Raw genomic sequence first — 25,316 nt, 5'->3', positions numbered from 1 at the left:
CTAATCCATGAATGACTCGATTACAAATTAATTTAATCGCTCGATATAATTACAATGATTTTTTTAGCATTAGTAAACATTTAACTTTATAAGTAGTTAACAAAAATTAATATCTGGACGAAGTTAAAAACCTACAGTCTATTCCATTTAAGTATGTATGCAGTATAGAATAGCATATGGACTATTTTCCCATCGTTGATTGGTCAAAATGAGTGAAAAGTTTACACCAAGGCAATGCTCGATTTTTTATAACTACTGTCAAATTTTGATATTTGATCGATTTTTTGGTTATTACTTATTAGTGTCAAATTTATTGAATTTTTGTATCAAACGCATCATTAAACTACAATTTTGTTATTAGAATACCACTACCGAAAGTTCTTTTATGACTTTTTGTTTGTTAATTTTGCTTGGAATATGTTTTCAAATTTGCCGCGTTCGCCAGTGTGAAACGTTCTCCATTCGAAGCAACATCTACTGCATTCTTAGATGGAATGGACTGTAGGTGTATTTTTTTTCTGAATAAAGTTATTATTATTAATAACGGACAAATAGATAATAATTATACCGGGACATTTTTTTAACATTGAACATAGTCCATACTTATTCCCTATATTCAGTTTTAAAAAACACAGATCAATGCATGTAGGTATGTAATCACGTAACCAAGGTAATTAATACTTACAGTTTTATCGAATATATTTTACTTTACGAACGCACTGTATAATTATATTTAATTTATTGGGCACAAATTCTTAAAAAAAATTCAAAATCAAGTAACAACGATTTTGCAAAATTTAAGCAATTAAAAAAAATTATGATCGGTCTTCTACTCACGGTCTCTTCTTATTCCCACCTCTTCTTTACTTATTATTTGTAGAGCAGCGCTTTTATTTAGTCCATTATGAGTAGCAACCTTTCTTATGGACCACTCCTCTTCTAATTTGGAAAGCATCAAAACTTTATCTTGCTCTGTCAATCGCGGCATTTTGACTTTTCAAAAGTTTAATTTCAGGGCAAAAAATGTTACTGCTTGAAAGATATACCGGGACATATTTTTAACATTGAACATAACCCATACTTATTCCCTATGTTCAGTTTTAAAAACCACAGGTCAATGCATGTACTCGTATGTAATCACGTAACCAAGGTAACCAAAATAAGTACTTGACAGTTTAATAAAATGGTCAAGTTGTTTGAAGAAGAAATACACATAATGCAGTTATTCTATGCCAATCAGAGCATTAGAAATGTGCGTGACATTTCCAATGCAACACATGATAGACCAATTCTATCAATCCGAACAATTTTTAACATTATTTCAAAATCTCTGGTGTTCGGTATAGTTGGTTGCATAGCAACTCACAATGCATTGATCTGTGTTTTTTAAAATTGAACATAGGGAGTAAGTATGGACTATGTTGCTTGACTACTGCCTATGCACCACGCTTCTATTGCTACTCAGTTAATATCGTCGGTTTTCTTTAGAAACCATGTATGTCTAATTAGCACAATTTTTCTGAAAAACTGTTTCAAATTCTTATACTCTTATACGAAACAAAATGGCTTCGAAGTAATTTTTTTACAGGAATATTTTGTAGACATTAATGTCATTCATGACTTACCTCAGTAGGCATCGGTCTCATTATTTACTTACAGCATTAGGGTTGTTAAGTTCAACTTTCAGATTGTGTCAACAACAATTGCAAGTAGCTACAAGGGCAGTATGATAAGTAACCGTGTTAGAATACAAATTTAAATGCTAGCATCAAGTAGTACGTCCATAATGATGAGGGGCTATATTTCTTCGACTGTATAAACAAAAAAATAAATACGCTACGAAACTAACAATATGGGGGCTTACCTACCAGTTCATGATAATACGTTAACATCACTTTCATTCAGAGTTGTAACCTTATTTAGATCTTGCCATTGTTTGAATGTCTCTATGTACTTCTGTACATACTATCAAATTCATGAAAAACAGGAAAATTTTGTTGGATTAATTGGGCCAAATGAAAATATCAAATATAAACGTCTGTCATTATGACAGCAACCCCCAATCCAGCGGCAAATGTACCTGGGTTATCTACTTCTACTTGACATGTTGGACATTATAGTCTATTTTTTCCTGGTAGGCGCGTGTGTGCGCATTTACAAAATCCTGCAACGAAATGCGGCTTTCCTATTGGTTACTTTATTTTTCTACTTACACTAGAGAAATGTGCAATATTACAGTGTTCTGTACTGTCAATCAGGTCCAAGCTGCCATTTTTGTTTCATTGTGTCTCAGTTTTCCTTTCGTGTTTTGTGTCTGTTTTGTTTCTGTTTTGTGTTGTGTCCGTTTATTTATTAAAAAAACAGTTCCTAGAGGTTAAGAAGTTTTTATATGTCAACAAGATGTCTCAATTTCGATCACCAAATAAACGGCGTAAGTTGGATTTATGCTAACAGCAAGTAACAGTTTTTTATTAATGCATAAATTCATATTTATAGCAAATTTCTCACAAGCCGAGAAGAGAAGAGAAGAGAAGAAAGATCGTTAAAGTATTTCGTGGGATCTCCAAGGATTTTGCCGAGTTAACCAAGACGGCTCAAATGGAAAAAACTGCAGATCATACTGGTATTGATTTCTGAGTTTTTTTTTTTTGTTGTATCACAGCTTAATTACTTTGTGTTGAAGGTTGTGGATTTAGAACCATTCAAACGATACTTGGCGGAAGAAAAGAAATGTGGGCAATTACAGGCACCGAAGAAACCTGATAGGAAATGTATGATTCAAATGGATGAACATCAAAAATATCTCCTTTTCTCTTGCAAGATACATGGTTATTATAAATGATTGTAGTCGAAGCAGGCCATGTCCATGTTATGACATTTTTGCCGCTTTCATGTGAACTGTCAATTTTTGTCTCGTCCTACGGACTCGTAATTTTTCCGGAGGCAGTTTTTTTCGTTAAATTGCCAGGCAACAAAATTCTCATTGAAATGTCAAATTTACTTCGACAAAAAAAAGCTCTCGTGTAATTATAAGTAAAAAGTGCGCTGATGATTATTTTATTTTGTTTTATTTTTTTTTAAATTAACGATTGCATCCAAAATATTGAGTTGTTTTGTACCCAACTTAACTCCTGTATGTATAAAATAAAAAATGTACATATAATATTTGTTATCAATTTTTCCACGAGTTTATTCATAAACTTTTTTGTTTACATTTTACAAATTATACAAAAATTAAATCAAACATGAGTTTTAATGTGCAACCACAAATACTGATCCCCCTAGATAATATGCAACCAAAAATACTAATAATTCCTGCATCCTGCTAAAAATTTTAGCTATGTGATTCTACCTTTCGGAGATGCGCACGCACGCGCCTACCAGGAAAAAATAGACTTTAGTAACCAGTTATCACAAAGTCCTATTGCGGACAAAAAAAGTGGGACATCAACGTAATCGCCTTGACTTTTAATGTGAAATAACCCTTATCTGATTCTAACCCTACTTTGAATTGATTGACGTTGTCATTATGTATTGTAGGTTGTAGGGAATGATTATAAGCGTCGCCTGCGTTGATTATAAAAGCCTGCCAAGTAAGCAAGTTTTCAAAATATCGAGTAATTCCAATTTTTGCCGTGGCGCTAGTTATCTACCTTTACCTGCCACAATAAATAAATTCCAGTAAATAGGTAAGCCAATGCAACATTATCCGACACGGTTTTCACATTCTTTTTGTTACATTAGTCTCAAAGTCACTGTAACATTTTTTATATTGCTGTTTCGATTTTTCAGGTTTTAAATGCGACACTGCACAATTTATAATATTTTTTTAACTCTGGATGAGTACACGGAACAAGAGCTGCATATTTGCGGTATAATCTTACAAATTCTGGATTGGTGACAGTAAAAGTTCGTTTTATGCCAGTTTTTGTGTCAGGAACAGCCACTATTAATACAGAATGTTCATCCTTGATGTCATCGATAGACATTTTGGTTAGTTCGTCTCTTCGCATGGCTCCTGATATTCCCATGATTGAAATGACCTAAAAAAGGGCAGATTATACAACAATTTGATCTGGTCTCGTGTCAATACCTTAGACTTTTTCGCCTGATAACCAACTGACTTTTTTTCAAAAAAGGTACCAATTTCAGAAACTTCATAACACCAATGCCATCCCGTATGTTCAGCGTGAGCTTCAACATTGAATATGTGCTCCATAAAGTTGAACTTTTCACAATTTTTGATTTTTCCATTAAATAAGCCAAAACAACATTCTCCGACACCGTTTGCACATTATTTTCATTACACCGTTTGGACTTTTCTGGTATTAAATTGGACACTGCACAATCTGCAATATTTTTTAACTCCGGGGAAGTAGACGGAACAAAAACGTTGTAATTTTCTTGCGACATTTTTCCAATTTTTCTCAAAATGAATTGTTTTATTTATGTCGTTTCCATAGCGACATGGCGACATGTAGGCCGACTTTATTTTTATTGACAGTGAAGGAAATTTTTACTTGTTCATTTTATAATTACAAATTTTCGGGTTGCACACAAAATGTTGTGTACACCTTGGCTACGAAATCCTTTGACGACCTCGAGATTGTCTTGTCTCGGCCGCAAAGCGGCCTTGACGACAATTTTTCTCTCGGTTCGTCAAAGTAGGATTTCGCAGCCTTACTATACAAATAACTATTTTTTTATTCAATGGGACGGTGCAGATTAAAAAAAAAACGCAGTTTCCAAAATTAGGAAACATGTTATTTTGGGTTCTGATCAAATACCTACTCCATCCAATAAATGATCAAATCCTACCAAGTCCTATTCCCCTCCTACACGAAGAAAAAGTAGTAAGTTGCGTTATACCTTTAGCCTAATTTACTTTGATTTTTTTATAACATCATAAAATACCAGACCAATGTCCTGTAAATAAACTGAGGATTTCTGATTTGGAGATATTGTGCACAAAATGAAATATTAACCTAATTTGCAATTGTCAAATTCAACTTGTCACCAGAGGATAACTAGCGCCACGAGCACATAGCGGCAGAAAATAGCATAGTGGTCTAATTCTCTACTTGGCAGGCTTTTATAATCAACGCAGGCGACGATTGTAAGTAAGCACCTAGTGAATATTTATTGAATGCAAAGTTCCAATCAAAATCTACCTTTATCAAAAAAAGAGGTCATTTGGAAAAGGAAAATAGGAGTATAAAATAAACTTTGTAAACTGTCAGGTGGAATATTGTCCAAAAAATGACAATAAAGCTTGAACCACATCGAATTTTTCAAAACTGACAGAAATTTAATGTCCCACTTTTTTGCCCGCAATAGTACAGCGTGATCAAGAATGACTGAGTTGGTAACAATGAAAATTTGAACGATTTTGGTACCAGTGTAATCTAAACGCATTTCCGGTTGTCAGCTTTGACAGAGTTGACAGGCGAATTTGACGTTTACCATCAAAGGGTCATTTTTGTATTAGCATAAACATACCCGACATAACCTAATTTTTTTTTAATGTTGTGTCAAGTTAAAACATCCGGTCAGTGCCAATTACGAAACAGAAAAATACCAATATTTTTCAGTTGTTTCATTGCCAACAGACTCAGTCATTGTTGATCACGTTGTACGTAGAATCGTTACACTACAACATTTTTGAAAAGTTGACACAACTACGGCGTTTTGCTGTCCTAGTTTTTCATTAATTCGATTGTACACTCAAATAAATGAAAAACTAGTACAGCAAAATTTTGTTGGAGTAAATTGGAGTAAATTGGAAATGTCAAATATAAACGTCTGTCATTATGACACTTCGAATTTGGTATTGCAAATAATAAGTAGACCAACCATCACAAACGTATTTAGGTTATCTACTTGACATGTTGGACTACTACTTCGACTACTACTTCGACTACAATCATTTAGAATAACCCTGTATTTTCTGAATATTAATAATTAAGGTTTGTCTTATTTTTAACTTATTAAAATTTTTAACCTGTTATTTAGATTTTAATTGACGAAAAAACGTGGAACTGCTTGGGCTAAACCAAAGATTAGGGAGGTAGAGTTCTGTTAGCGGCTAAAGGGACATTTGGTGGGGGAAACTTGCGCGGTTCAAATATCCAACCACTCTTATTTACGAATAAATGGACCTGGTCCAACCACAAAACCGTCAAACAAAATAGCGTTGCTGCACATCCCCACCTAATGTCCCTTCACGAAGCGACTGGAGTCCAAGAAGATGTTTCACTCAACCGGCGGCACTTTGATGTTGGTGTCCCTAAATTTAAGTGCTATGCATCTCTTTCTATCACGCTTTCCATCTCGTTCTTTCATCGGTTAGTTTGGTATACGGCATTCATTTTAAATGTTGGGTAAAGTTGTAAACTCAAAACACCATAAATTACGAAAGCGGCAAATTTTCATTGTACCGGTAGAGTTAAGCCGGCCTGAGAAATGTCATTTGGTGGGGGTGCGCGAAGACGGAAAACAATCGGACGAGTCCATCTTTCGTAAAATAGGGGTGTTCAACAGATTAAAAATCAGCTGATTTTTGCAGTGACCGGTGAACGACTAAAAGTTTCCATTTAGCTGTTTTCTGTGTAATTTAAGTGATTTCTTGTGTGTTCTTTCCTGAACTTTGAACAATTTAAATAGTTTTTAAGTGAAGTTCAATAATTTTGTGATTAGGTTTGTAAAAAAATTACAATTTTTAATTGCCATTAGCCATTAGCGTCTTTCGCTAAAATACGATTTCAGTATTTTAATGAATTTAATTTAACTATGAGCAGTAATCCGGCAGTGTCCACGACAAAGTTTCACACGACTATTTACGCAGTTTTTTCCAGATTTATTGACAAAATAGAATCGCACACGTTTACATCGTATTTCAGTTATCACTAGGGCCCGGATTTTAGGCAATTAAAAAGTCGGAAATAGGTGCCTAAAATAGTCCCTTAAACTACTGCAAATAGTCCCTTAAAAACTGAAAATAAGCCATACTAGGTCCTTAAAGTTGTGGTTAATTAAATTAAAAAATGTGTTTTTAAAGTTTTAAGTAGGTACACACAACAAGATATTTACTAATTATTTTTTATTAATTAATATACAATACTACAAGTTTGTTAGTTATTTACATTGTTACGTATTTACATTGCATACAAGATATTGCTCTAAATTTTCTACTTTAAAACATTGTCGGTTATCCACCAAAATGGACTTATATTTTGAAAAACTTCTTTCTACCTCGCAAGAGGTAATGGGCGCAAATTTGTAATAAATTTCTTCCATTTTGGTGTCATGTTCCGGCACATCTTCACCTCTAAAAATTCTTGCCAATTCTAGAAGAAATTTGTATCCAGGATTTTTTTCAGTAACATCTTCAAGTTTTTTTAATGCTACTGCTGCTACAGGGCCTGGAGATTTTTTTAGGGAGGTAAATACGTTTTCAACAATTTTGATTGAATCGGTTAAAGGTAACCCATTTTTTTCCAATTGAGTAATACTTTCGCAGATTATTTTAAAATTACTGCGAACATAAATTAATTGGTTTTTTATTCCGGGTTTCTTCATTATAGACTGTGCTTTTTGAATAGCAACAGCAGAACTTCCATCAAAGGACATGACAACCTGTGAGTAGTTAAAAACAGTTTAACAATCAATTAATTTGCTTATCTTTTATATACTTACTTCTTTAATGGAATCAAAGTGTTCGCTGTAAAACATAGCAGCCTGAAGCCATGTTCCCCATCGTGTTAAAATTGGCTGTGGAGGCAGTGGCATTTCTTTTAGTTTTTCTTTGTACATTTCAACTCTCAAAGGTGCCTTAACGAAAATTTTTTTCACGTTCGAAATTAAATTATCCACATCTTCATATTGATAGCGAATTTTTTCAGCCACTAGATTTAAAGCATGCGCTAAGCATGTGACATGCACAATTTTTGGATAAAACACCTTAAGGTGTCTACCAGATTTTATCATATATGGTGCTCCATCCGTTACAAACAAAAGAAACTTTTCAGCAACAACTCTGGTACTCCACAAGATTTCTACGCATAGAAATTTTAAATCAAAATAAATTTAAAAAAGTGAAAAACCCTTACCTAAAGATTGATTTACGAATCTAGCTATTGTCTCATGATTTGTTCTTTCTAATTGTTTAGACGCCAAAAGATAAGATTTTCCAGGTTCATCTTCTGAAAGTTTCCCAACCAGACAATTCGCCACATATCGCCCAAGTGCATCTGTTGTTTCGTCAACTGAAACCCATATGTTAAAAGGATCCAGCTCATTCCGAATGCGGTCAATAGTCTAAAAGTGAAAATAATTTTAAATTAAATATTAAAAGATAGTATGTTCATACATCTTTGTAGCATTTTGGTAAATAATTTTTCCGTAAAGTAGACTCATCCGGAATTTTTCTACCACAATATTTTGTCAGAAAATTCTGAAACGCAGGATTTTGTAGTTTGTGCCATGGTATATTGGCAGCTAAAAAGACGTTACAAAGTTCCATATTGAATGTACTATTTGCCGATTCCTCCAAGTTCTGTGTCAGCAACGTTTGCCGAAGCGGTGTCATAATGTTCTCTTTATGGATGGCCGTTTGCTCATGCTGTTGCAAGTGACATTTTTTTTCGCATATAAACTACAAAAAATAAAATTTTCAAATAAGTAAAAAATATAAAATGACATATTTTTAATTATGCTTAACTTACCAGTTTACCACAAGCTTTACAAAACATTTCTCGGGTTGATTTTATTTCATATAAATCTTTCTTGCTTGTCCACTGTAATATTTTTTCGCGTAAACTAATTTTTTGTTTCGGCATTATGTTCACTTTAAACAGGTTCACAAGAAACACGACCACTGCACGGAGATAAAGTAAACGAGAAATGACAAATTTGTAATGCTTATATTTACGTCTCCCACCAAATTTCAGAGGAGATGGTTAATTTTATATTTCTTAAATTTTTAGAAAATGACACCCTTAAGGTTTCTCTTATTGTTTCACTTCGGGATTTTAATTTTCGTTTTTATGGCAAGGACCATTTTATAAACGTTAAAGCTTCTAACAATACCTAAGTATCAGAAAACATTAGACCGCGTATACCTGCACCCCTTCGAACAGAGGCAAACAGATAAACTCTGTAATTTATGCCAGTCCAGTCTAATGGTTTGTGGTACTTAGGTATTGTCGGAGTATTTACCGCTGACATCATGGTCCCAACCGTAAAAGCGAAAAAGTAATTCCTGTATTGTACTGCACTTTGTACATTTCAGTAATTACATCTCCTTAAATTTTAAAATCATAAAGCATTGTAAATTTTATTGAGGTACCACTTTTACATTTTCAATACCGTAAACTTCCCAGAATTCGAAAATTGGGAAAAAACCGCAAAAATGAAATTGATTTTTGGTCATTTTAGGCATGTTCAGGCAGTTAAAAGGTAAAATAGGTATTTAAAGGGCATTTTAGGCCGAATAGGCAGAATCAAATATGGCTCTAATTACTCTAATTAAGCCAGAAATCATTTATAGACAAGTTTCATACATGTGCCTTAAAAAATAAAAATAGTCCATTTTGCCTAAAATCCGGGCCCTAGTTATCACAAACCAATTATTTCCATGATAGAATGTGATGATTAGATTAATTTTTTGTTTGTTTAAATATACAGATGAATAAAAATGTAAACAAATACTTAATGAAGCTTGTACGTCTTATATATTTTTTTATCTGTTTTAGTTAGGTAACAAGTATTCAATTGAGATGTTCATCAAGTTCGCTTTGACTTTATTTTTTAAAAGACAACAAGATAGCGACAAAGATCGAAGCCAATTTGATGAACTTTTCAATTGAACACGCGTTATCAGTAAATAATAAATATACAGGCTGTTTGATAAAAAACGCCTCAACCCATAACTTTTTTATTTATTATCCGATTTCAATGAACAAAAAAACCGAAGATATGGTTTTTCATGCGCTACGAAGCAGCCATAAAATATTTTTTTTTTTTGGCGTTATCTTCAATAGCTAACGATAGTCAACTTTTTTTTTAAATGGACACATGTAGTTTTTTAGGCTTGGTCTGGTAAGGTTTTTTTTTTCTGGATCTAACGATGTATTGAAAGTTATCATTTGGTTCATAGCTAACTGAAAAAAAAATAAAACATTTTTTTGCCCGCGAAATTATTTCAAAGGTACCACCACAATAATTTATTTTTTTCACTACTAGTCTTAGAAGGCGTCATTATTGAGTCTCGAATCGACCCCAGAAGTAGAATTTCTCTCCCTAGGTTAATAATTTTTTATTATTAACTAGTAGTCAATAATGAACAGCCGTCACCTAGCAACAAAAGATTTTCTTTGATTTTATTGGTTAACGTAGAGAGACGATTTTCAATTTTCATAGCAACCGTTAAAAAATGAGAACTCGGATCGTCGCATCAGACAAACAAATTTAATTAATAATTATTATTAGAAAGGGTTTTAACGTATCTAGTAGTGAAAAAAATAATATATACACCACGCTAGAGAAGACAATTTTAAGCCTCGCTGTAGTTTATTCCCCGAGAAGCGAAGCTTAAAAAAATGTCTTCTCTACCTTGATGTATAATTACTATTATTAAATTTTTTGTATTGTATTCTAGTGCATTTTGTAGTGTTGGGTTACAAGCCTACAATTTAAACTCTCCCAATCTCTCGCTGGACGGAGTTTACCACGTCGTACTTTCACCATCTTATCGACGGGCAAAAGAAAGAGAAAAGAGACAAGTAAAAATAATAGTTTATTTGACGAGTCTTTGTGTAAATCGGGCCTTTTGCGGCACAAGTGGGCCATTTTAAAACGCGAGTGAAACGAGCGTTTTAAAGGCTCACGTGAGGCCTTTAAACGCCCAATTTACACACGAACGAGTTGAATACAACGTTTTTTTTTTTGTTCGACGAGCCCTTTAAAGGCTCCAAATCGCTTAAAACCTTTAAAATTAGCTTGACGTTTCGTTTTGACAAGTTGTGACATTTATCAAAATCCGTTCACATAGGAGAAAATTCTCAAATTCTGACAGTGTCGAACAAAAAAATATGTTTTTTTGGGATTAATTTTTTGCAAATGTCATATGCTGCGCAGTAGTAAAATAACCGCAAACGCCCTTAGCGACTCTGAATTCCAGATTCACTAACATTCAAATAGTACAATTTTTTAAATTTCTGATTGCCTAAAATACCTTCCCAAAATTCGTCATCAGCTCTCGGACTATAATAGATGACGAAAAGTCTTTTCGTTTTCGAGATAAAAGTAACTGAAGATTTGGTCAAAATTTACTGTACGCTAATGAGTTTAATCAGCTCTAAGGATGAACTGGAGTAACATTGAAAAATGGCGAAAATTGCTCAAAATTGGTACAATAGTCCTTCTATCCATGCTAAAGTAGGTACTGTGCTAAATTTAAAAAAATTTGATCGAGGAATTTTAAAGTTATTACCTTTTAAAGTTTCGGGATGTTTTACACGCGTTCTTATGAGAAATCGATCAATGTTCGTATATAAATTGATAAAAACATATTTCAAAATGGCCAATTTCTCTTAAATTTTTCACACATCGATATCGTAGAATTTTCTAATGAATTTACACAAAAAGTTGGTCGAGGATTTTCCATGTAATCGCTAATTATATGTGGAAAAACACGGTTTTTGAGGTTATGTACCTGTTTTAATATCAATAAAAAGTGAACAAAATGCATATAATTGACATCGGTAATTATATTGCATTTACACTCATATCGCACCTTTTACTACAGTTACGTTAAGAACTTTAACAGAAATGCAAATTTAAATTGAATTCAGTGTGCTTCTGTTTACTTTTACGTACAGTCTTAGTCAAAAGATTGTAAAATCACATGTAAGTAATTATCTAAATATCAAGAAAATAAACACAAAATTTACTTGCACCTGATTACAATTCGTTTCCAAAAATTAAAAACTTTTTTTTCAAATATTGATTCCTCGTAATAAACGTTTCATAGCATTATAAGAATTTCGCAATTTTTTGCTGAGATTGTTACTCCAGTTCGGTACCTATACACCTATGACACTTGTCAAGTTTAATTTTAAATTTGCGAATCCTACAAAAAGTTATGAAGTTCACAAAACAACTTTATGGCGAAGTACGTGGTAATTCAAGAACGGCAAGGGGACTATACGACGAGCGTTTTCCTGAAGAAGTCCTTCCGTTCCGTTGTACTTTTGTGGAGTTACATCTGCGTTTATCTGAGGCTGGTTCTGACTGGTTCCAATACGAAGGCGTCTCTGATCCTCGATTTCACCCCTTTGGATTTTAATTTTTGAGGCCACACGAAAGATTTGGTATACGAAGTTGAAATAAAGATCAGCTCCGGGAACGCATAGCAGATGCTGCGAAGCAGAGTCGTAATAACCCAGAAATGTTTATGAAAATTGGTACGGGTATACTCAAATGTGTATAAGTGCCAAGGGAAGGCACTAAGAACATTTATTATAAAAAAAAAATTTTTGAATCTGCGTCTCTAATACGTAGGTCTATTATTGTATTCAATTTGGAGTCGTTTATGGCTATCTCTTAAAGCACTCTAAGAAAATTTTTAGCAATATTTCAGTGTATTATTGTCATTTACACCAAACAACTTCTAATCACGACCTGCTGTATAATAACCGGCCTGTTCATTTCATTAAAAAAGCATTGCGAAAATGTTTCCGAGATAGAGCCAATTTTCGCCGATGAGGGCGCCACAGTACGGGCGCTTCTAAAGAATAAAAATACGGTAACATATGTTTAGACATGATTTTAGAGTTAAGATTGAGTACAGTAAGTTCATATTTTCTTTCTAAAACTATACTGAATACAATAGTATTTTTGTACTTCTGATTTTAAATTCGAATGTCATTTGAACGAGAAAAACTCTCGGTGACAAAAACTTAAGATGAATAATATTAAAGTCACTAGATATACAAAGTACCGCAATAGATATTGAACGTGTGTTAGAGAGAGAAAGTAGATTTTGCCCTACAATGGCGGACAGAAGCGTGTCGGTACCACGTGTTTACTAGTTTTGCATTTTGTTTTTGGTGTGTGCTAAGATATTACCTGATACTTTAGTGTGAATTTATAAATATACAAAATATAAATATTATTGGAACACTTTGCCTTTGAAACAGCATTTTTATGGCATTAGTCGTTTGAAATTACTTTAAAACTGTACTTATATGGAAAATATTCAATCTAAACTTTTTTGTGCCTTTATTTGGTTCAAAAGTATTGAAAAAATGGTGTTGCAAATGAAAAGTGGTTTTTTGCAACTTAAGTCACCTATATGTCTAAAGTACTCAGGTTGCATCAATCCACTTATTATTTGCAACAGCATTTTTTCAATATTTTTGAACCAAATAAAGGGAGCAGAAAATCATAGTTTGGATTGAATATTTTCCAGTACACAGAGAATAAACGTTTAAATTTCCCGCTCGTTGGTGGCCCGACAATGGCGGCGTCATTGCGGTACTTTGTATATCTAGTGACTTTAAATAATATCCCCAAAAAGCGCCCGTACACTAGCGCTCTGCGGGGATCACTCAAATTACACTTTTGAACAGGCCGGTTATAATACAGCAGGTCGTGCTTCTATATTAATGTTCAAACTCTACATTTTAACATATGTTGCAGATGTAGTTGCATCCGTTACCTTGAATTACCAATTAATACAAAATTCCCTAGAATTTGAAAATTTAATTTTTTTATTTAAAAATTAAAACAAGGGTGCAAATTCTAAAAAATAACATAAAAAACTCGTTTTATAAGGGCATTGGCGCACTCGTCCCATACAAAACTCCCCTACGGGTCGTTTTCTACACTTGGGACTCGTGCGTCAAATCAACCCTTATAAAACTCGTTCTTTAATATACTATTCTAATCTAATTAATTATTATTCTTAGTTAAAGTTGACAATACGAATATGTAAAATGTAAATAATTTATTCAATGCATTATTTTGACTGTTTAACCACAATTAAGACGATACTCTTATTACACAGTTCTTCCCCAATTTTGCACACACTAGCTCTATATTTATTTACACTTTGAGGAACACCACTTTATTTATTATTCATGTACCTGAATGACTTGGTGAATTAACGCACACAGCGTACAGCGTTTTCAATAAATGTCAATAATTTGATTCAATTTATCAGATTTGTCACAAACTATTCAGGTATGTTGCTTAGATACTGTCATCCTTACAAACCCCAACAATTAATTCCTACTATAAGGCATTCACGATCTTTTTGGGACCGAGTTGGCTATGATTTTTTCTTTTCATGTTGGACTAACTGATTCAGTGATGCAACGGATGCAACTTTTTTTTCTGTCAGTGTCTGTTCGACATTTTCTTGCCACCGTATTGCCAGATTTATTATTATAATATTTGTAAGAAAGTAAATGATGTATTAAGTGTGTAAAAATAATTAATTTTGGCCAAAGGAAAAGTGAAAATTGCCAAAATAATTTTGTTACGACAAAAAATTTCCATTAAACGATGTTAATTCCAATTTAAAAAGAATAAACCAGATTTAAGAGATCCGGCAACAATGTACCTATTCAGATAATATAACCTTAATTTGAAAACAACCTAACCTAACACAAAAAGTGTCAATTTCCTTTAGGGAATATAGTTATCACCGAGGTACTGCCAACAAAATCACTAGATGGTCATAGCCAACTCGGTCCCAAAAAGATCGTGAATGCCTAATAGGTACGTATTTTTGTAGTCAGCAGCGTCGAATAGGTGTGGATAGGGGTTAATTTATCGACTGTAATTACACAAGAGGTTTCATTTAGTCGGAAAAATATTTTTTGCAACGAAAACGTATTGCTTAGCAATTAGACGAGAAAAATTGGTACGATAAAAGCACGACGGCCGTAGGCCGGAGTTGATTTTATCGTGCCAATTTTTCGAGTCTAATTGTCAAGCAATTAGTTTGAGTTGCAAATAAATATTTTTCCTGACTAAATGAAACCTCGAGTGTAATTCGGCGAGACAATTTAATGAATGAACAATGCAAATTTAATTTTTTTATTTGGTATTAAAGGTATTAGATGCCTAGCAACTAAAGGTATAAGTTACCTGAGTGTTTTTGCCGGATAAAAGTTAGGGCAAACTTTTATCCGCTGTCAAAGTGACAAAATCACAGCGCCTTATGAGATTTTTTATACATGAATTAAATTGTCCCCATTATTTTGGACCTAATAAAAAGGGGTTTTCCGGACTTGTTAGGTCCTTCTAATGGCCCAGAATTTTTTTGGTAGGTTATATCGGGACCATCCTGTATATCACGGTTAATTTGGAAATATCGAAGGAACAGCGTTTTTGGTAAGTTTTAGGCGCTTTCTGGGAACCTTCAAACTGGATCCATGATCCCCGGTTATTTTATCCACTCTTTAATGTATAGCTCTGAAAAATGTTTCACACAGACTACCGAATATTTTGCTGTGGTAAGTGATTCCCTATGAATGTATTTAATCCATTTACTTTTAAATACTCTGGAAAAAGTACTGCTAAACAAGGTGTGAAGTGGTGTTACACAGTGAAGACCTGCAATGCAAAAATCTATGTAAACGAAAGTCGAAAAGTTTTATTAAAAAGTGATGGATTGCACAACCATGAAGTTTGAAACTTTGGAAGGAAAAGAAGATTATAGTAATTTTTTTTTAACCGAATTTTACCACCGCCACAATTTTACCATCACCTTTCCAGGTACATTTTAAACGGGAGATTTATAAGTTGATCATCGCCGCAATCCGGCCCTGCCCCCATGGATAGGTTATGCTTATAATAATTTATAAACCACTCCCACTTAACAAATGCAATGGCAAAGACATTATCCTTGCATCCTGCCACGCTCTTCTTCGAGCCCCTTTGTTCATTACCCTGCTAGCCTACTACACAGGACCAATAGCAGCCAAGATTCTCTTAACTTATTATTATATAATGTCTTGTAAAATAAAGACGTTGTTTGTCCAAATCCTTTTGCTGACAATGCATAATAGAGTAAGTGTTGTAAGAATATAACATTTTATTGTATGATATAAACAGTATCAACAAAAACTGTCTGCATTACGTACAAAATGTTTTAACGTTTAACAACTATTTCACGTCAGTAGAAGAAACAAAAAAATAATGACTTTATTTCAAGGAGGCAAATATTTATATTTATCTGCCCTAATAGGTAAAAGTTAGATATAATGAAATATAAAAACTTTCACTTTGATTTTCACATTTGTAGCAAATATTTTACCATTTATTGTTGGCGTTGTATCAGCATGGTCTTCTTCTGTAATTCCACATCTAGAAAACGACGATTTAGACCAAATACCAATAGGAAGAAAAATAAATCAAACTGAAGCATCTTGGATTGGTTCGTTAACGGCAATGGGTGCAATATTTAGTTCTTTGATTTTTGGATATTTTACACAAAAGATTGGACGAAAAGCTATGGGAATAATCGTAATTTTACCATTCTTTATTGCTTTTTTAATAACTGCGTTTGCTAACATCATTGAGCTTTTCTACATCGGTAGAATATTAATGGGATTTGGGACAGGAGGTATGTTCTTTGCCTCCCCTATATACTTAGTAGAAATAGCAGAAGACTCAAACAGAGGACTTTTAACAGCGTCAACTAGCATGTTTCTAATGGTAGGAATGATATTTTCCTACAGTATAGGACCTTTTGCCTCCATCATGATTTTCAATCTAATACTTGCAACTGTTTGTTTTCTTTACTGTCCAATTTTTTGGTACAAAGCTCCGGAAAGTCCATATTATTTGGCTAGCATTAATGAAGACGAAAAAGCTCTTAAATCTCTTCAATTTCTTCGACGTCGAGCAAGTAAAGATCTTGAAGAGGAATTAAAAAAAATCAAATATAACTTGACGTCAAAAAATCAAAGTGCCTTTTTAGATATCTTTAAAAGTAAAGGTGCTACCAAAGCATTTTTCTATTGTATTATTTTGACAGTATTCCAACAATTTGCGGGCATCAATGTTTTTTACTCCTACATGCAACCAATTTTTGATGCCACGGAAAGTTCTGTTTCGCCGAAAATATCACCCATTATCGTTTCCTCGGTTCAGTTAGGATCCTCTGTTTTGGCTCTTTTATTAAGCGATAAGATCGGTAGGAAATTTTTATTATTGCTCAGTGCCACGGGAGCTGCTCTATGCGAAATAGCTTTAGGTCTTTATTTTTATTTATACAATACTGGTTACGATGTGTCAGTCATCAATTGGATGCCAATTGTCTCCTTAATGATCTTCATGTTATTCTATAAGGTAGGAGTAGGATCGTTAGCATGGCCGATGACGTATGAGCTTTTACCTTCCAATGTCGTATCAACAGCCATACTGCCGATAACAAGTCTTTATTGGTTAACAGGATTTTTAATGACATTTTATTTTGCATCTTTATCGAATGTGATAGGTATGGCAGGATCGTTCTGGTTATTTGGTGGTTTTTGTTCTGTCTTTGGTTTATTTGTCTACTTCTTTATTTTCGAAATCAAAGGTAAGAGTCTATCTGAAATACAAGCAATTTTAAATAACTGAACGTCATATATCTATTTACACCAAAAAATGTTGGTAAAATTCCAGTACTCTTATTTTAGTTCAACAACTGATGAGAGTGATAAAATTGTGAATGAAAACCAAAAATGTCTTGATAGAAGATATAAAAAAACTTGAACCATTAAACAATGTTATCAGCTTTTAAATTAGGAATCCATTAGTGTCACAGTAGCTATAATTACTGTAAAATGATAAAAACATTTTAAAAATGTGTTATCTCATTGCGATTACTGTGCTTATATTATAAATATAGTTTAGTTTATCAAATATAATTGAAATAAATTCGAGATTATTCAAATATAAATTTACCTTGGGAAACATATCGCGAGACATAAACACAAACAAATGTCAACTTGTCTTGTCATCTGTTTTCAACAATCTGTTAATTATCTGTAAGTTACTTTATCTAAAATATGTCTAGAAACAAAGAACCATGCAACAATGTGTTAGATGCTTTAATTCAGTCGTGTTAGTAAATAATATAAAATTATTTTAGTTTTACACTTTATTCGTTCCTTCACTAAGAATTAACAACAACAATGTTAATATTGTCTATCTGTAATTAAAATGTAGGATTCAAATCCCTATTTGCCAAAATGATCAAATGTGCAATGTTTTTCCATACAAATTTTTAGATAATTTTAACAAACTAAGGCCCGGTTTATTCACCTTCAAGTAACTTTATTTGAACTGTAATTAGCATGGATCTACCAATAGCAGATTCTAAATCATAGCAACTACTGGCCAGATAAATTTACTTGACGGTGAATAAACCGGGCCTTAATTCAATAATAGTTATTTCAGTTATTTGTAGGTATATCAAGACCGCGAAATTATTCCGAGAGAAAAATTGTCGCTGAGGCCGCTTACGGCCGGACAGGACAATTTCGAGAATGTTAAAGGTTTTCGCGGTCAAGGTGTTCACAACATTTTTGTGCAACCGAAAATTTGTAAGTATTATAAAACAAGTAAAATTTATTTCACTGTCAATAAATACATACAGGTGTTTTAGAAGTTGAGGCGTTTTTAACATGTGATAGTATGCGTTGTTCTAAAGAGTTTTAGACAAAATTACCTTAGTAAAATGTGTACGGCAATGAAGATAGAATAAGTTCATTTTTTTGAAATTCTTGAAACCGGTTCTGCTCAAATTTGCGCTGAATTAGAATTGTCAAAAAAAAAAATCAAATGAATATGGACGTTAATCAAAAATACTGTCAGAGTTGTCATCTAATTAGTGGAAATGGCTTATCATTACGAAAATAATGAGCTCGTAGATAGGTATGTTGCTAATGTATACGCAATCAAAATACAACTGCGGCGCGGCGTCCAGAGAGTACGCAGAGCGATTTCAAAAGATACCACCCTGGGCCACGTCAGTTATTAATCTAGTATAGCGGAGAAATAGACAAGACCGAACTCAACATTTTAGAAAACTATAAAAATATACAATCAATTATCTCCGTTAATACAAATATTTTACTAAGAATATTTAGGCTAAAATTCTTAAGAATAATGTATAGTACTATTGGAGACAAGGAAAACTGGGCAGATGTGTTGTCAAAATTTATAAACCATACCTTAGCTACTCATAACCAAGCTTAAGTTAATTTGACAGTTTTTTTGAAAATATCAATCATAATGACGGTAAAGGTGCACACCTGTATAAATTCGGCTTACACATCGTTATGGAAATGACAGAAATAAAACAATTCTTTTTGTACATAATCGTAAAAATTTCGGAAGAGTAGTGAAAGTGATGTTTCAGTTTCGTGTAGGTACTCCTCCAGAGTTAAAAAGTACGTAAGTATGATAAATACTGCGGTTTGTACAATTTCATACCCGAAAAATTTAAACGCCACTCTTACATGGAAATTCTGATTTGTCTGAATTATTAAAATGACGTTTAAAAGCAACGTTTTAGCACGCGGAGCGTTCGTTTCGCTTACGGTTGCACAAATAGTTATTTGTAGGTATATCAAGGCGATCTTTTGCCAAACTTTACGAGCCGTTGACCGGTCATGCTGCGTCCTCGGTGTACGTTAGTGCTCTTTTGTGATTTCCATTAGCGGTATTCGTTTCGTTGTGTTTCGTGATTTCTGGGTTGTTTTCTATTACATTAAAATCAGTTCTTTTCTTCTTTTCCAAGGCTGAATACAGGGTTATTCACGTAAGATGACGAGCCTGACCAGGTAAAAATGCAACCCAAAAGACAATTCACAAAGCAATCTCGATCCCTATTACATTTGGTGCGATTCTGTTTTAAAATTTACCAATATTGCTGTATAACAATGTTGTAGTTGCTATGATATGAAGCTGTTGATTGGTTGCATCTATGCAAAATCAATGTTGTTCAATAACAATATTGCTAAATTTTGAAACGGAATTGCACTAATTTATCCGTCATTATCACAATGCGCATAAAACATAGACAGCTTTTAACGTCAGCCTAATGAATGTCAATTTCTGACAGAATGTGTTCTCCTTAAAGCTAACAGTGTCATATTTTTTTTTAACTTGTGTCACTTTTGCTCTATAACATTTTGTAAAGTAATTTGTTATAACGCCATATTTCGAGTTGCAACACTATTCTTGATTAATGTATAGTATATTATGCAATACGCACAAAATAATGCATATTTTGCACGAGTACGAACGTTTGCAGCACGAGTCGAAGACGACTGCTGCAATTCATACAAATGCAAAATTGCTATTTTCTGCGAGTTGCATACTATACTTTTTCTACGACAACCTACTCCAATTAGCTAAAATAAATTTCCAAATTTATTCAGATTTCTTGAATGTTTTGAGAAATTCGGTTAAAGTCTAAAGTGTTTCGGGAAGCTGAAAGTGTAAAACATAAGAAAGGGACTGGTAGCCAAACAGTACGAAGTATGTACAAATATTTCGATGCATTCCAGAGCATCTGAACGTCTTAACCTAAAACCGAACCGTGTTGAAGACCGTAAGCAATGTATTAGACATGGAATTAGGCAAATCACACCGGAAATGTTAGGAAACGTAAGGGATGCATGTTACTATCGATTTGCAATTTGCCAAGAAAGAAACGGTGTCCATTTTGAGCATTTGTTGCATTAAATAGAATTCAACTTATAAAATTGGTTTTTATTTTTTAGCACGTAGGCTTTGAAAATATTCAGGAAACAAATAGTGCGTTGTATTCCTTGCGAAGTGTGAGATTTCAAACGAGATGTCACTTGGCGTACCCTTCCACATGGCCTACTAAATCTGAACTGCGCTGCGCTTATTACGGCCGTAACAAAGCTCGGATTTTCAATGGAGCAATTGATTCCGCTAACCTCAAAAAATTCACCCTTAACCAACTCCATCTGTTAGCGAAATAGAAAAGAAAAATGTAATTTGAATTGAAATTATCCAATCACAATCACGTAACGTGTTTATTTTGTTAGGTTAACACTTTCTATTTTGTCATTTTGACGCGAAATAAATTTTCACGAATACATTTCATGAACGTAAGAATACCTAATAATTACAATAATCAAATTATGAAACATAATATTTATATATAAAATGGAATTGCAAAATCTGAAAATGGATAGAGCACAGTAGAAAAATTAAAAGTAAAACTATCTATCTGCAGGAAGACAATACCTTTCTCGTAAGTTTATAATTTTAGAACCTTCCTACTTGTGAGTTTATTCTGAATGGATTTCGTTTTTATGTAATCTGTTTTTTTTTATAAACAAATGTTTAAAATTGGTTTCATTACTAATTGGATAATAACTTTACAAATTTTATCTTTGTGTTTATCACAGGTAAATATGGAATTCTGTATTAAATGTGGATGCAAAGTAGTAACCAGTGGTTGACAAGGATTTTTTGGAATTAAATGTGATAAAACTTGTGTGGCAATATTAGCCAAGTCTTTTAAAAGCCCCACAAATTTACAGACCCCACGGTCTTGAAGCCAAACTAATCGTAACAAGGGTCCTGGAGTTGCTGTAGATAATAAAGAAGAAACATGTATTACAGTGAAATGTTTCATTTAGTTTTTTTTTTATAATTTTATCAATTTTGGATTTGGTTTGGAGGTTGCTGGGAATTTGAAAATAACTGTTGTTATTTTCTCCACATGCAACGCACTATTTTCCCATGTTAGTACTTCAACCTTGATGAAATTCAAGGAAATTTAAATTATTGTGGAAATTTAGTTGATTTGTAGTTTAATATCTTTAAAGAGATGGCGCTAGTTAAGGGTAGATTTCATAGATAAAATAAAATACTATAGAATGAAAAGTCCCTAATAAATTTTTGGAAAATCGTTTAGCGCACCCTCACCACACCGCAAGAGGGCGCAAATGTTTTAAAAAGTCAAAACTTTAAAATCAAAGTAATCTCAATAATCTAAAAATCAGTCAAAGCAGTGTCAATCTTTATGTCACTATCTTGTAATTTAAAATGAGGCTGTGTCACGTTCACAAATAATGTAGTACCGCTGCTAAGATTGCTAAATTTGTTGTTGAGAGAATCAAGCAAAATTTATAAAAAAAACAATCAACAAATGGAAAGAAAAATAATACTTCAAGACCAAGAGATTACACCATTATTTGATACACCTCATCTTATTAAAGGAATTAGAAATTATAGGATAACAAAAGATTTGATTTGGGAAGTAAACGAAGAAATTTTAAGTGTGAAATTGGACCATATAGTGAAGGTTTATCTTTATGATTCAGCGTGGGACGAATTAAGAGCCCTCCACAAAATTACGGACTTGCAGAAAAGATCCAAAAGATGTCCTATGCAACTCAAGTTTTGAGTCGTCATAATCATGAATTCAACTATCACGCTATTAGTTAACTGTGGTACTTAATTTCTAATAACATTGTTGTTAATAATCTAATATACATTTTAACTAACAGGTAGAACAAACCTAAATGATGAAGAATTGGGAACTTTTTTGACAAACTCTTTGATAATAATCTGGAGGGAGGTACATTTCGTCCACGTTGCGAGAAACCTCTTGCTTGTGGAGTTTACAAAAATCCGGGGCACACAAAATTTTGGCAGGAAGCAGTCCTACACTTACGCAATATGTACCTACTTTGGAAAAATTTTTGGATTAAAAAAACAGCACTTCCTTCCACAAAAAAAAAATTGAATGAAAACATTGGAAGGATTTTTGGAATTAAACTAAAATTTAGCAGAAAGTGGCAAGTGTGAGTTTTTTAGAGTTTGTAGAAAATGTTAATAAGATTCATGATATTTTCAAAATTATATTGAGTAACATAACTTCGGCCGATAATATTAAAAGCAAAATTTGAACGGTAATTCAAATATAAGTATCTAATGTTAATTTTTCGTTCACTTAAAAATAAAATTGAAGATGAAATTATTGGTAAAATAATTCATTTAACCACATTTACATTAAGGGGTAAAATTTAATTTTAAATAATAGGATTCGAGAACGATAGCATTTAGGAATATTATTTATAAAAATATAGCAGAACTGTATCAAAGACGGTTGAAAATAAAAATCGAAAGTACCTATTGTTGGCGTTTTAATTTGTTGTGAAAAGTTGCAATGATAAAAAATCAAAGGAATGGTAAGCGCATCCAGTAGGCTGTGATTTTGCACCGTCACCAGGATAAGAGATGGCGGTAAACGCTTTGTGCCCAAAAAATGTATAGGGAGTTTGCGTTCTATATGTTCTTATTTTGTCTATGGTAGATTTTTTGAGGTTAGCCGAATCAATCATTCAGCCAGTTTGTTACGGCCGTAATAAGCGCAGCGCAGTTCAGATTTAGTAGGCCATGCCTTCCATTTGAAAAAAAAAGTTAGAGGTGGTTGCGCACTTCCGGGAGGAGATATGCAAAAAGCCATCTGCACCAAAATATGGGCAAGGAAAAACAAAAATCGCCCTATTTCGGGATTTTTTACAAAAACCGCCTATGTCCAAGTTATGAATTTTATTCCAGTTAAATATGTAGTTTATTTAGCCGTTACAGATTGATGTTGAAATTATTTGCGAGTACAGAAGTTTTTCCTTATCTTTTAATTTTACTAATTTGTGGTCGCACGCCTAGATATTTTGCTAAATGTAGTGGCCCCATATGATAGTATGAACATTAGACTTTCTAAATATGATTAATTCCATAAGCCAAGTTTCCGTTAGAATGTTATAAATTAACAAAGATATAATTTTGTACTTTTGATATGATGGCACCCCAAATGTTTGGTATGATGGCATAGGGTGCCATCATACCAAATTAATCTAAAATGTAGTGCATTTGGCGATAGTTTGGTTGATGGTGATGATTTTTCACAAGGTTAATGCGAATTCTCAATTTCAAAATGCCAAAAGCCAACAGTGTCAAGCCTCCTCGCCAAGCTCGGAGTGATGAAAACATGCGGGATGCCTTAGGTCAAAATGTCAATCATGTGGAATACGGGCCCGCGGGACAGGATCGAAAAAACAAAAATTTCACCTGTTAAATTTGTGAAAATTAATTTTCTTCCCAAATTTCATAAGAGATTTTATTTTTGTGCTTGTTACGTGGGTTATTTCAACTTATTTACAGAATTATAGATTTATTTAGCTTATACCTACGTATTTTATGCTGTTACTTAACTACTTTTATATTGAATGCCATCATATCTTAACACTGGGTGCCATCATATCAAGTGAGTTGATATAATGGCACCTTTGTCTTAAAATGAAAAAAATTGAATAAAAATCATATTTTTAGATTCTAGTGTGATTTGAACTCATATTTATCTAGACTATGATATGCTTGACTTGTGTCCTCGATTTTACACAAATACGAGTTACTTTAGGTATTGAATCCAGTGATTGAAAAAAAGGGTAGCATCATCACCGAGCTTCCCCTAATAATCTACCCCTTAATAGTTTATTTTGACCCAAAACATGGATTCAGGTTTAAATGACATCACATTTAACATTGAAATTTACTATCCCGAAGGGGGGTGGGCTGCTAACGCTTTCCAGAGCCTTTTCAGCCACACTGACGGGAGGATTCGGGATAGGTACACGGTGAGGATGGGTGCGGATGGAAGGTGGTAAGTGGTACTGAGAGGTTGATACTGACCCAGCATTCGCTTTATTTGTGATATGACACATACGACGATGTGATGGGTGGGGAAATGTCTGAAAAAAACCTCTCGAATGCAAAGTGGCGCGCTAGGCGCTTGGCTACAGTGCTCGGTATAGTCCTACAGAAACTCTAGTAGAATTCGACTTTGGTTGTAAATTTAACAACAACCGAAGATAAGTTTGTCATAAATAACACTACCACTACCTGTAACATCCCTGCCTGAAGCTAGCATTGCGAACCTCAAACCAACGACCCTCTTAGCATTTATCAGTAGGATTATTGCTGCCGCATAAAAATCTATTTTTCCAGTGACAAACATAAATTTACAACCAAAGTCGAATTCCACTAGAGTTTCTGTAGGACTATACCGGCCGGCCTCACAGCCCTCCATTGGTCAAACGTTCCCGCCGACGCCACATCATCGAGGGAACGCCAACCGTCGTCAAAGCGGCGTCAAACGACCCCTATAAAAGATCGATACCCAGAGTTTACAAGAAGTTTTGCTTCCGCGAGGACTCAACTTCTCTAACCTCTCTCCTAGATACACTGCTTACTTTTTGTGA

The 25,316-nt window shown here is 33.6% G+C and overlaps 2 protein-coding genes and 1 long non-coding RNA gene across 4 annotated transcripts; 2 read left to right on the top strand and 1 right to left on the bottom strand.

The window, feature by feature from the left end:
• Positions 1–1,750: 1,750 nt before the first annotated feature.
• LOC138125365 (uncharacterized) lies at positions 1,751–3,246 on the top strand. Its single transcript, XR_011157427.1, has 3 exons — positions 1,751–2,431; positions 2,497–2,623; positions 2,684–3,246. It is a non-coding gene; the product is annotated as an uncharacterized lncRNA (long non-coding RNA).
• Positions 3,247–6,914: 3,668 nt separating this feature from the next.
• Positions 6,915–9,622, bottom strand: LOC138126965 (uncharacterized). Its single transcript, XM_069042810.1, has 4 exons — positions 8,369–9,622; positions 8,109–8,316; positions 7,696–8,054; positions 6,915–7,635 (listed from the first exon to the last, which is right to left on the bottom strand). Exons 1-4 carry the CDS (start codon positions 8,585–8,587, stop codon positions 7,147–7,149), a joined length of 1,275 nt encoding a protein of 424 aa, XP_068898911.1. The 5' UTR covers positions 8,588–9,622; the 3' UTR covers positions 6,915–7,146.
• Positions 9,623–16,106: 6,484 nt separating this feature from the next.
• LOC138126355 (facilitated trehalose transporter Tret1-like) lies at positions 16,107–20,802 on the top strand. 2 transcript variants are annotated; one of them, XR_011157774.1, is made up of 3 exons: positions 16,107–16,258; positions 16,316–18,605; positions 18,659–20,802. XR_011157774.1 is itself a non-coding variant. In XM_069042127.1 (2 exons), the coding sequence occupies exons 1-2, from the start codon at positions 16,210–16,212 to the stop codon at positions 17,635–17,637; spliced, it is 1,371 nt and encodes a 456-aa protein (XP_068898228.1). In that variant the 5' UTR covers positions 16,107–16,209; the 3' UTR covers positions 17,638–20,802. The 2 variants fall into 2 exon arrangements, 1 of the variants encoding a protein (XP_068898228.1); XM_069042127.1 differs by having other exon boundaries at positions 16,316–20,802.
• The last annotated feature ends 4,514 nt before the right edge of the window (positions 20,803–25,316 follow it).

The sequence above is a fragment of the Tenebrio molitor genome, chromosome 3, assembly GCF_963966145.1.
Source record: "Tenebrio molitor chromosome 3, icTenMoli1.1, whole genome shotgun sequence".
In the NCBI taxonomy this organism is placed as follows: Eukaryota; Metazoa; Arthropoda; class Insecta; order Coleoptera; family Tenebrionidae; genus Tenebrio; species Tenebrio molitor.
This window is presented reverse-complemented; position numbering and strand designations above follow the sequence as displayed.

What these genes read in the sequence shown, in the direction of transcription:
- LOC138126355 (XM_069042127.1), top strand. Translation starts at nt 16,210, where the DNA reads ATGACTTTATTTCAAGGAGGCAAATATTTATATTTATCTGCCCTAATA. An exon ending in ATATTTATCTGCCCTAATAG is followed by an intron (nt 16,259 to 16,315) that starts GTAAAAGTTAGA and finishes TCACATTTGTAG; the next exon opens with CAAATATTTTACCATTTATT.
- LOC138126965 (XM_069042810.1), bottom strand. Translation starts at nt 8,587, where the DNA reads ATGACACCGCTTCGGCAAACGTTGCTGACACAGAACTTGGAGGAATCG. An exon ending in ATTCGTAAATCAATCTTTAG is followed by an intron (nt 8,055 to 8,108) that starts GTAAGGGTTTTT and finishes TTCTATGCGTAG; the next exon opens with AAATCTTGTGGAGTACCAGA. An exon ending in ACTTTGATTCCATTAAAGAA is followed by an intron (nt 7,636 to 7,695) that starts GTAAGTATATAA and finishes AACTACTCACAG; the next exon opens with GTTGTCATGTCCTTTGATGG.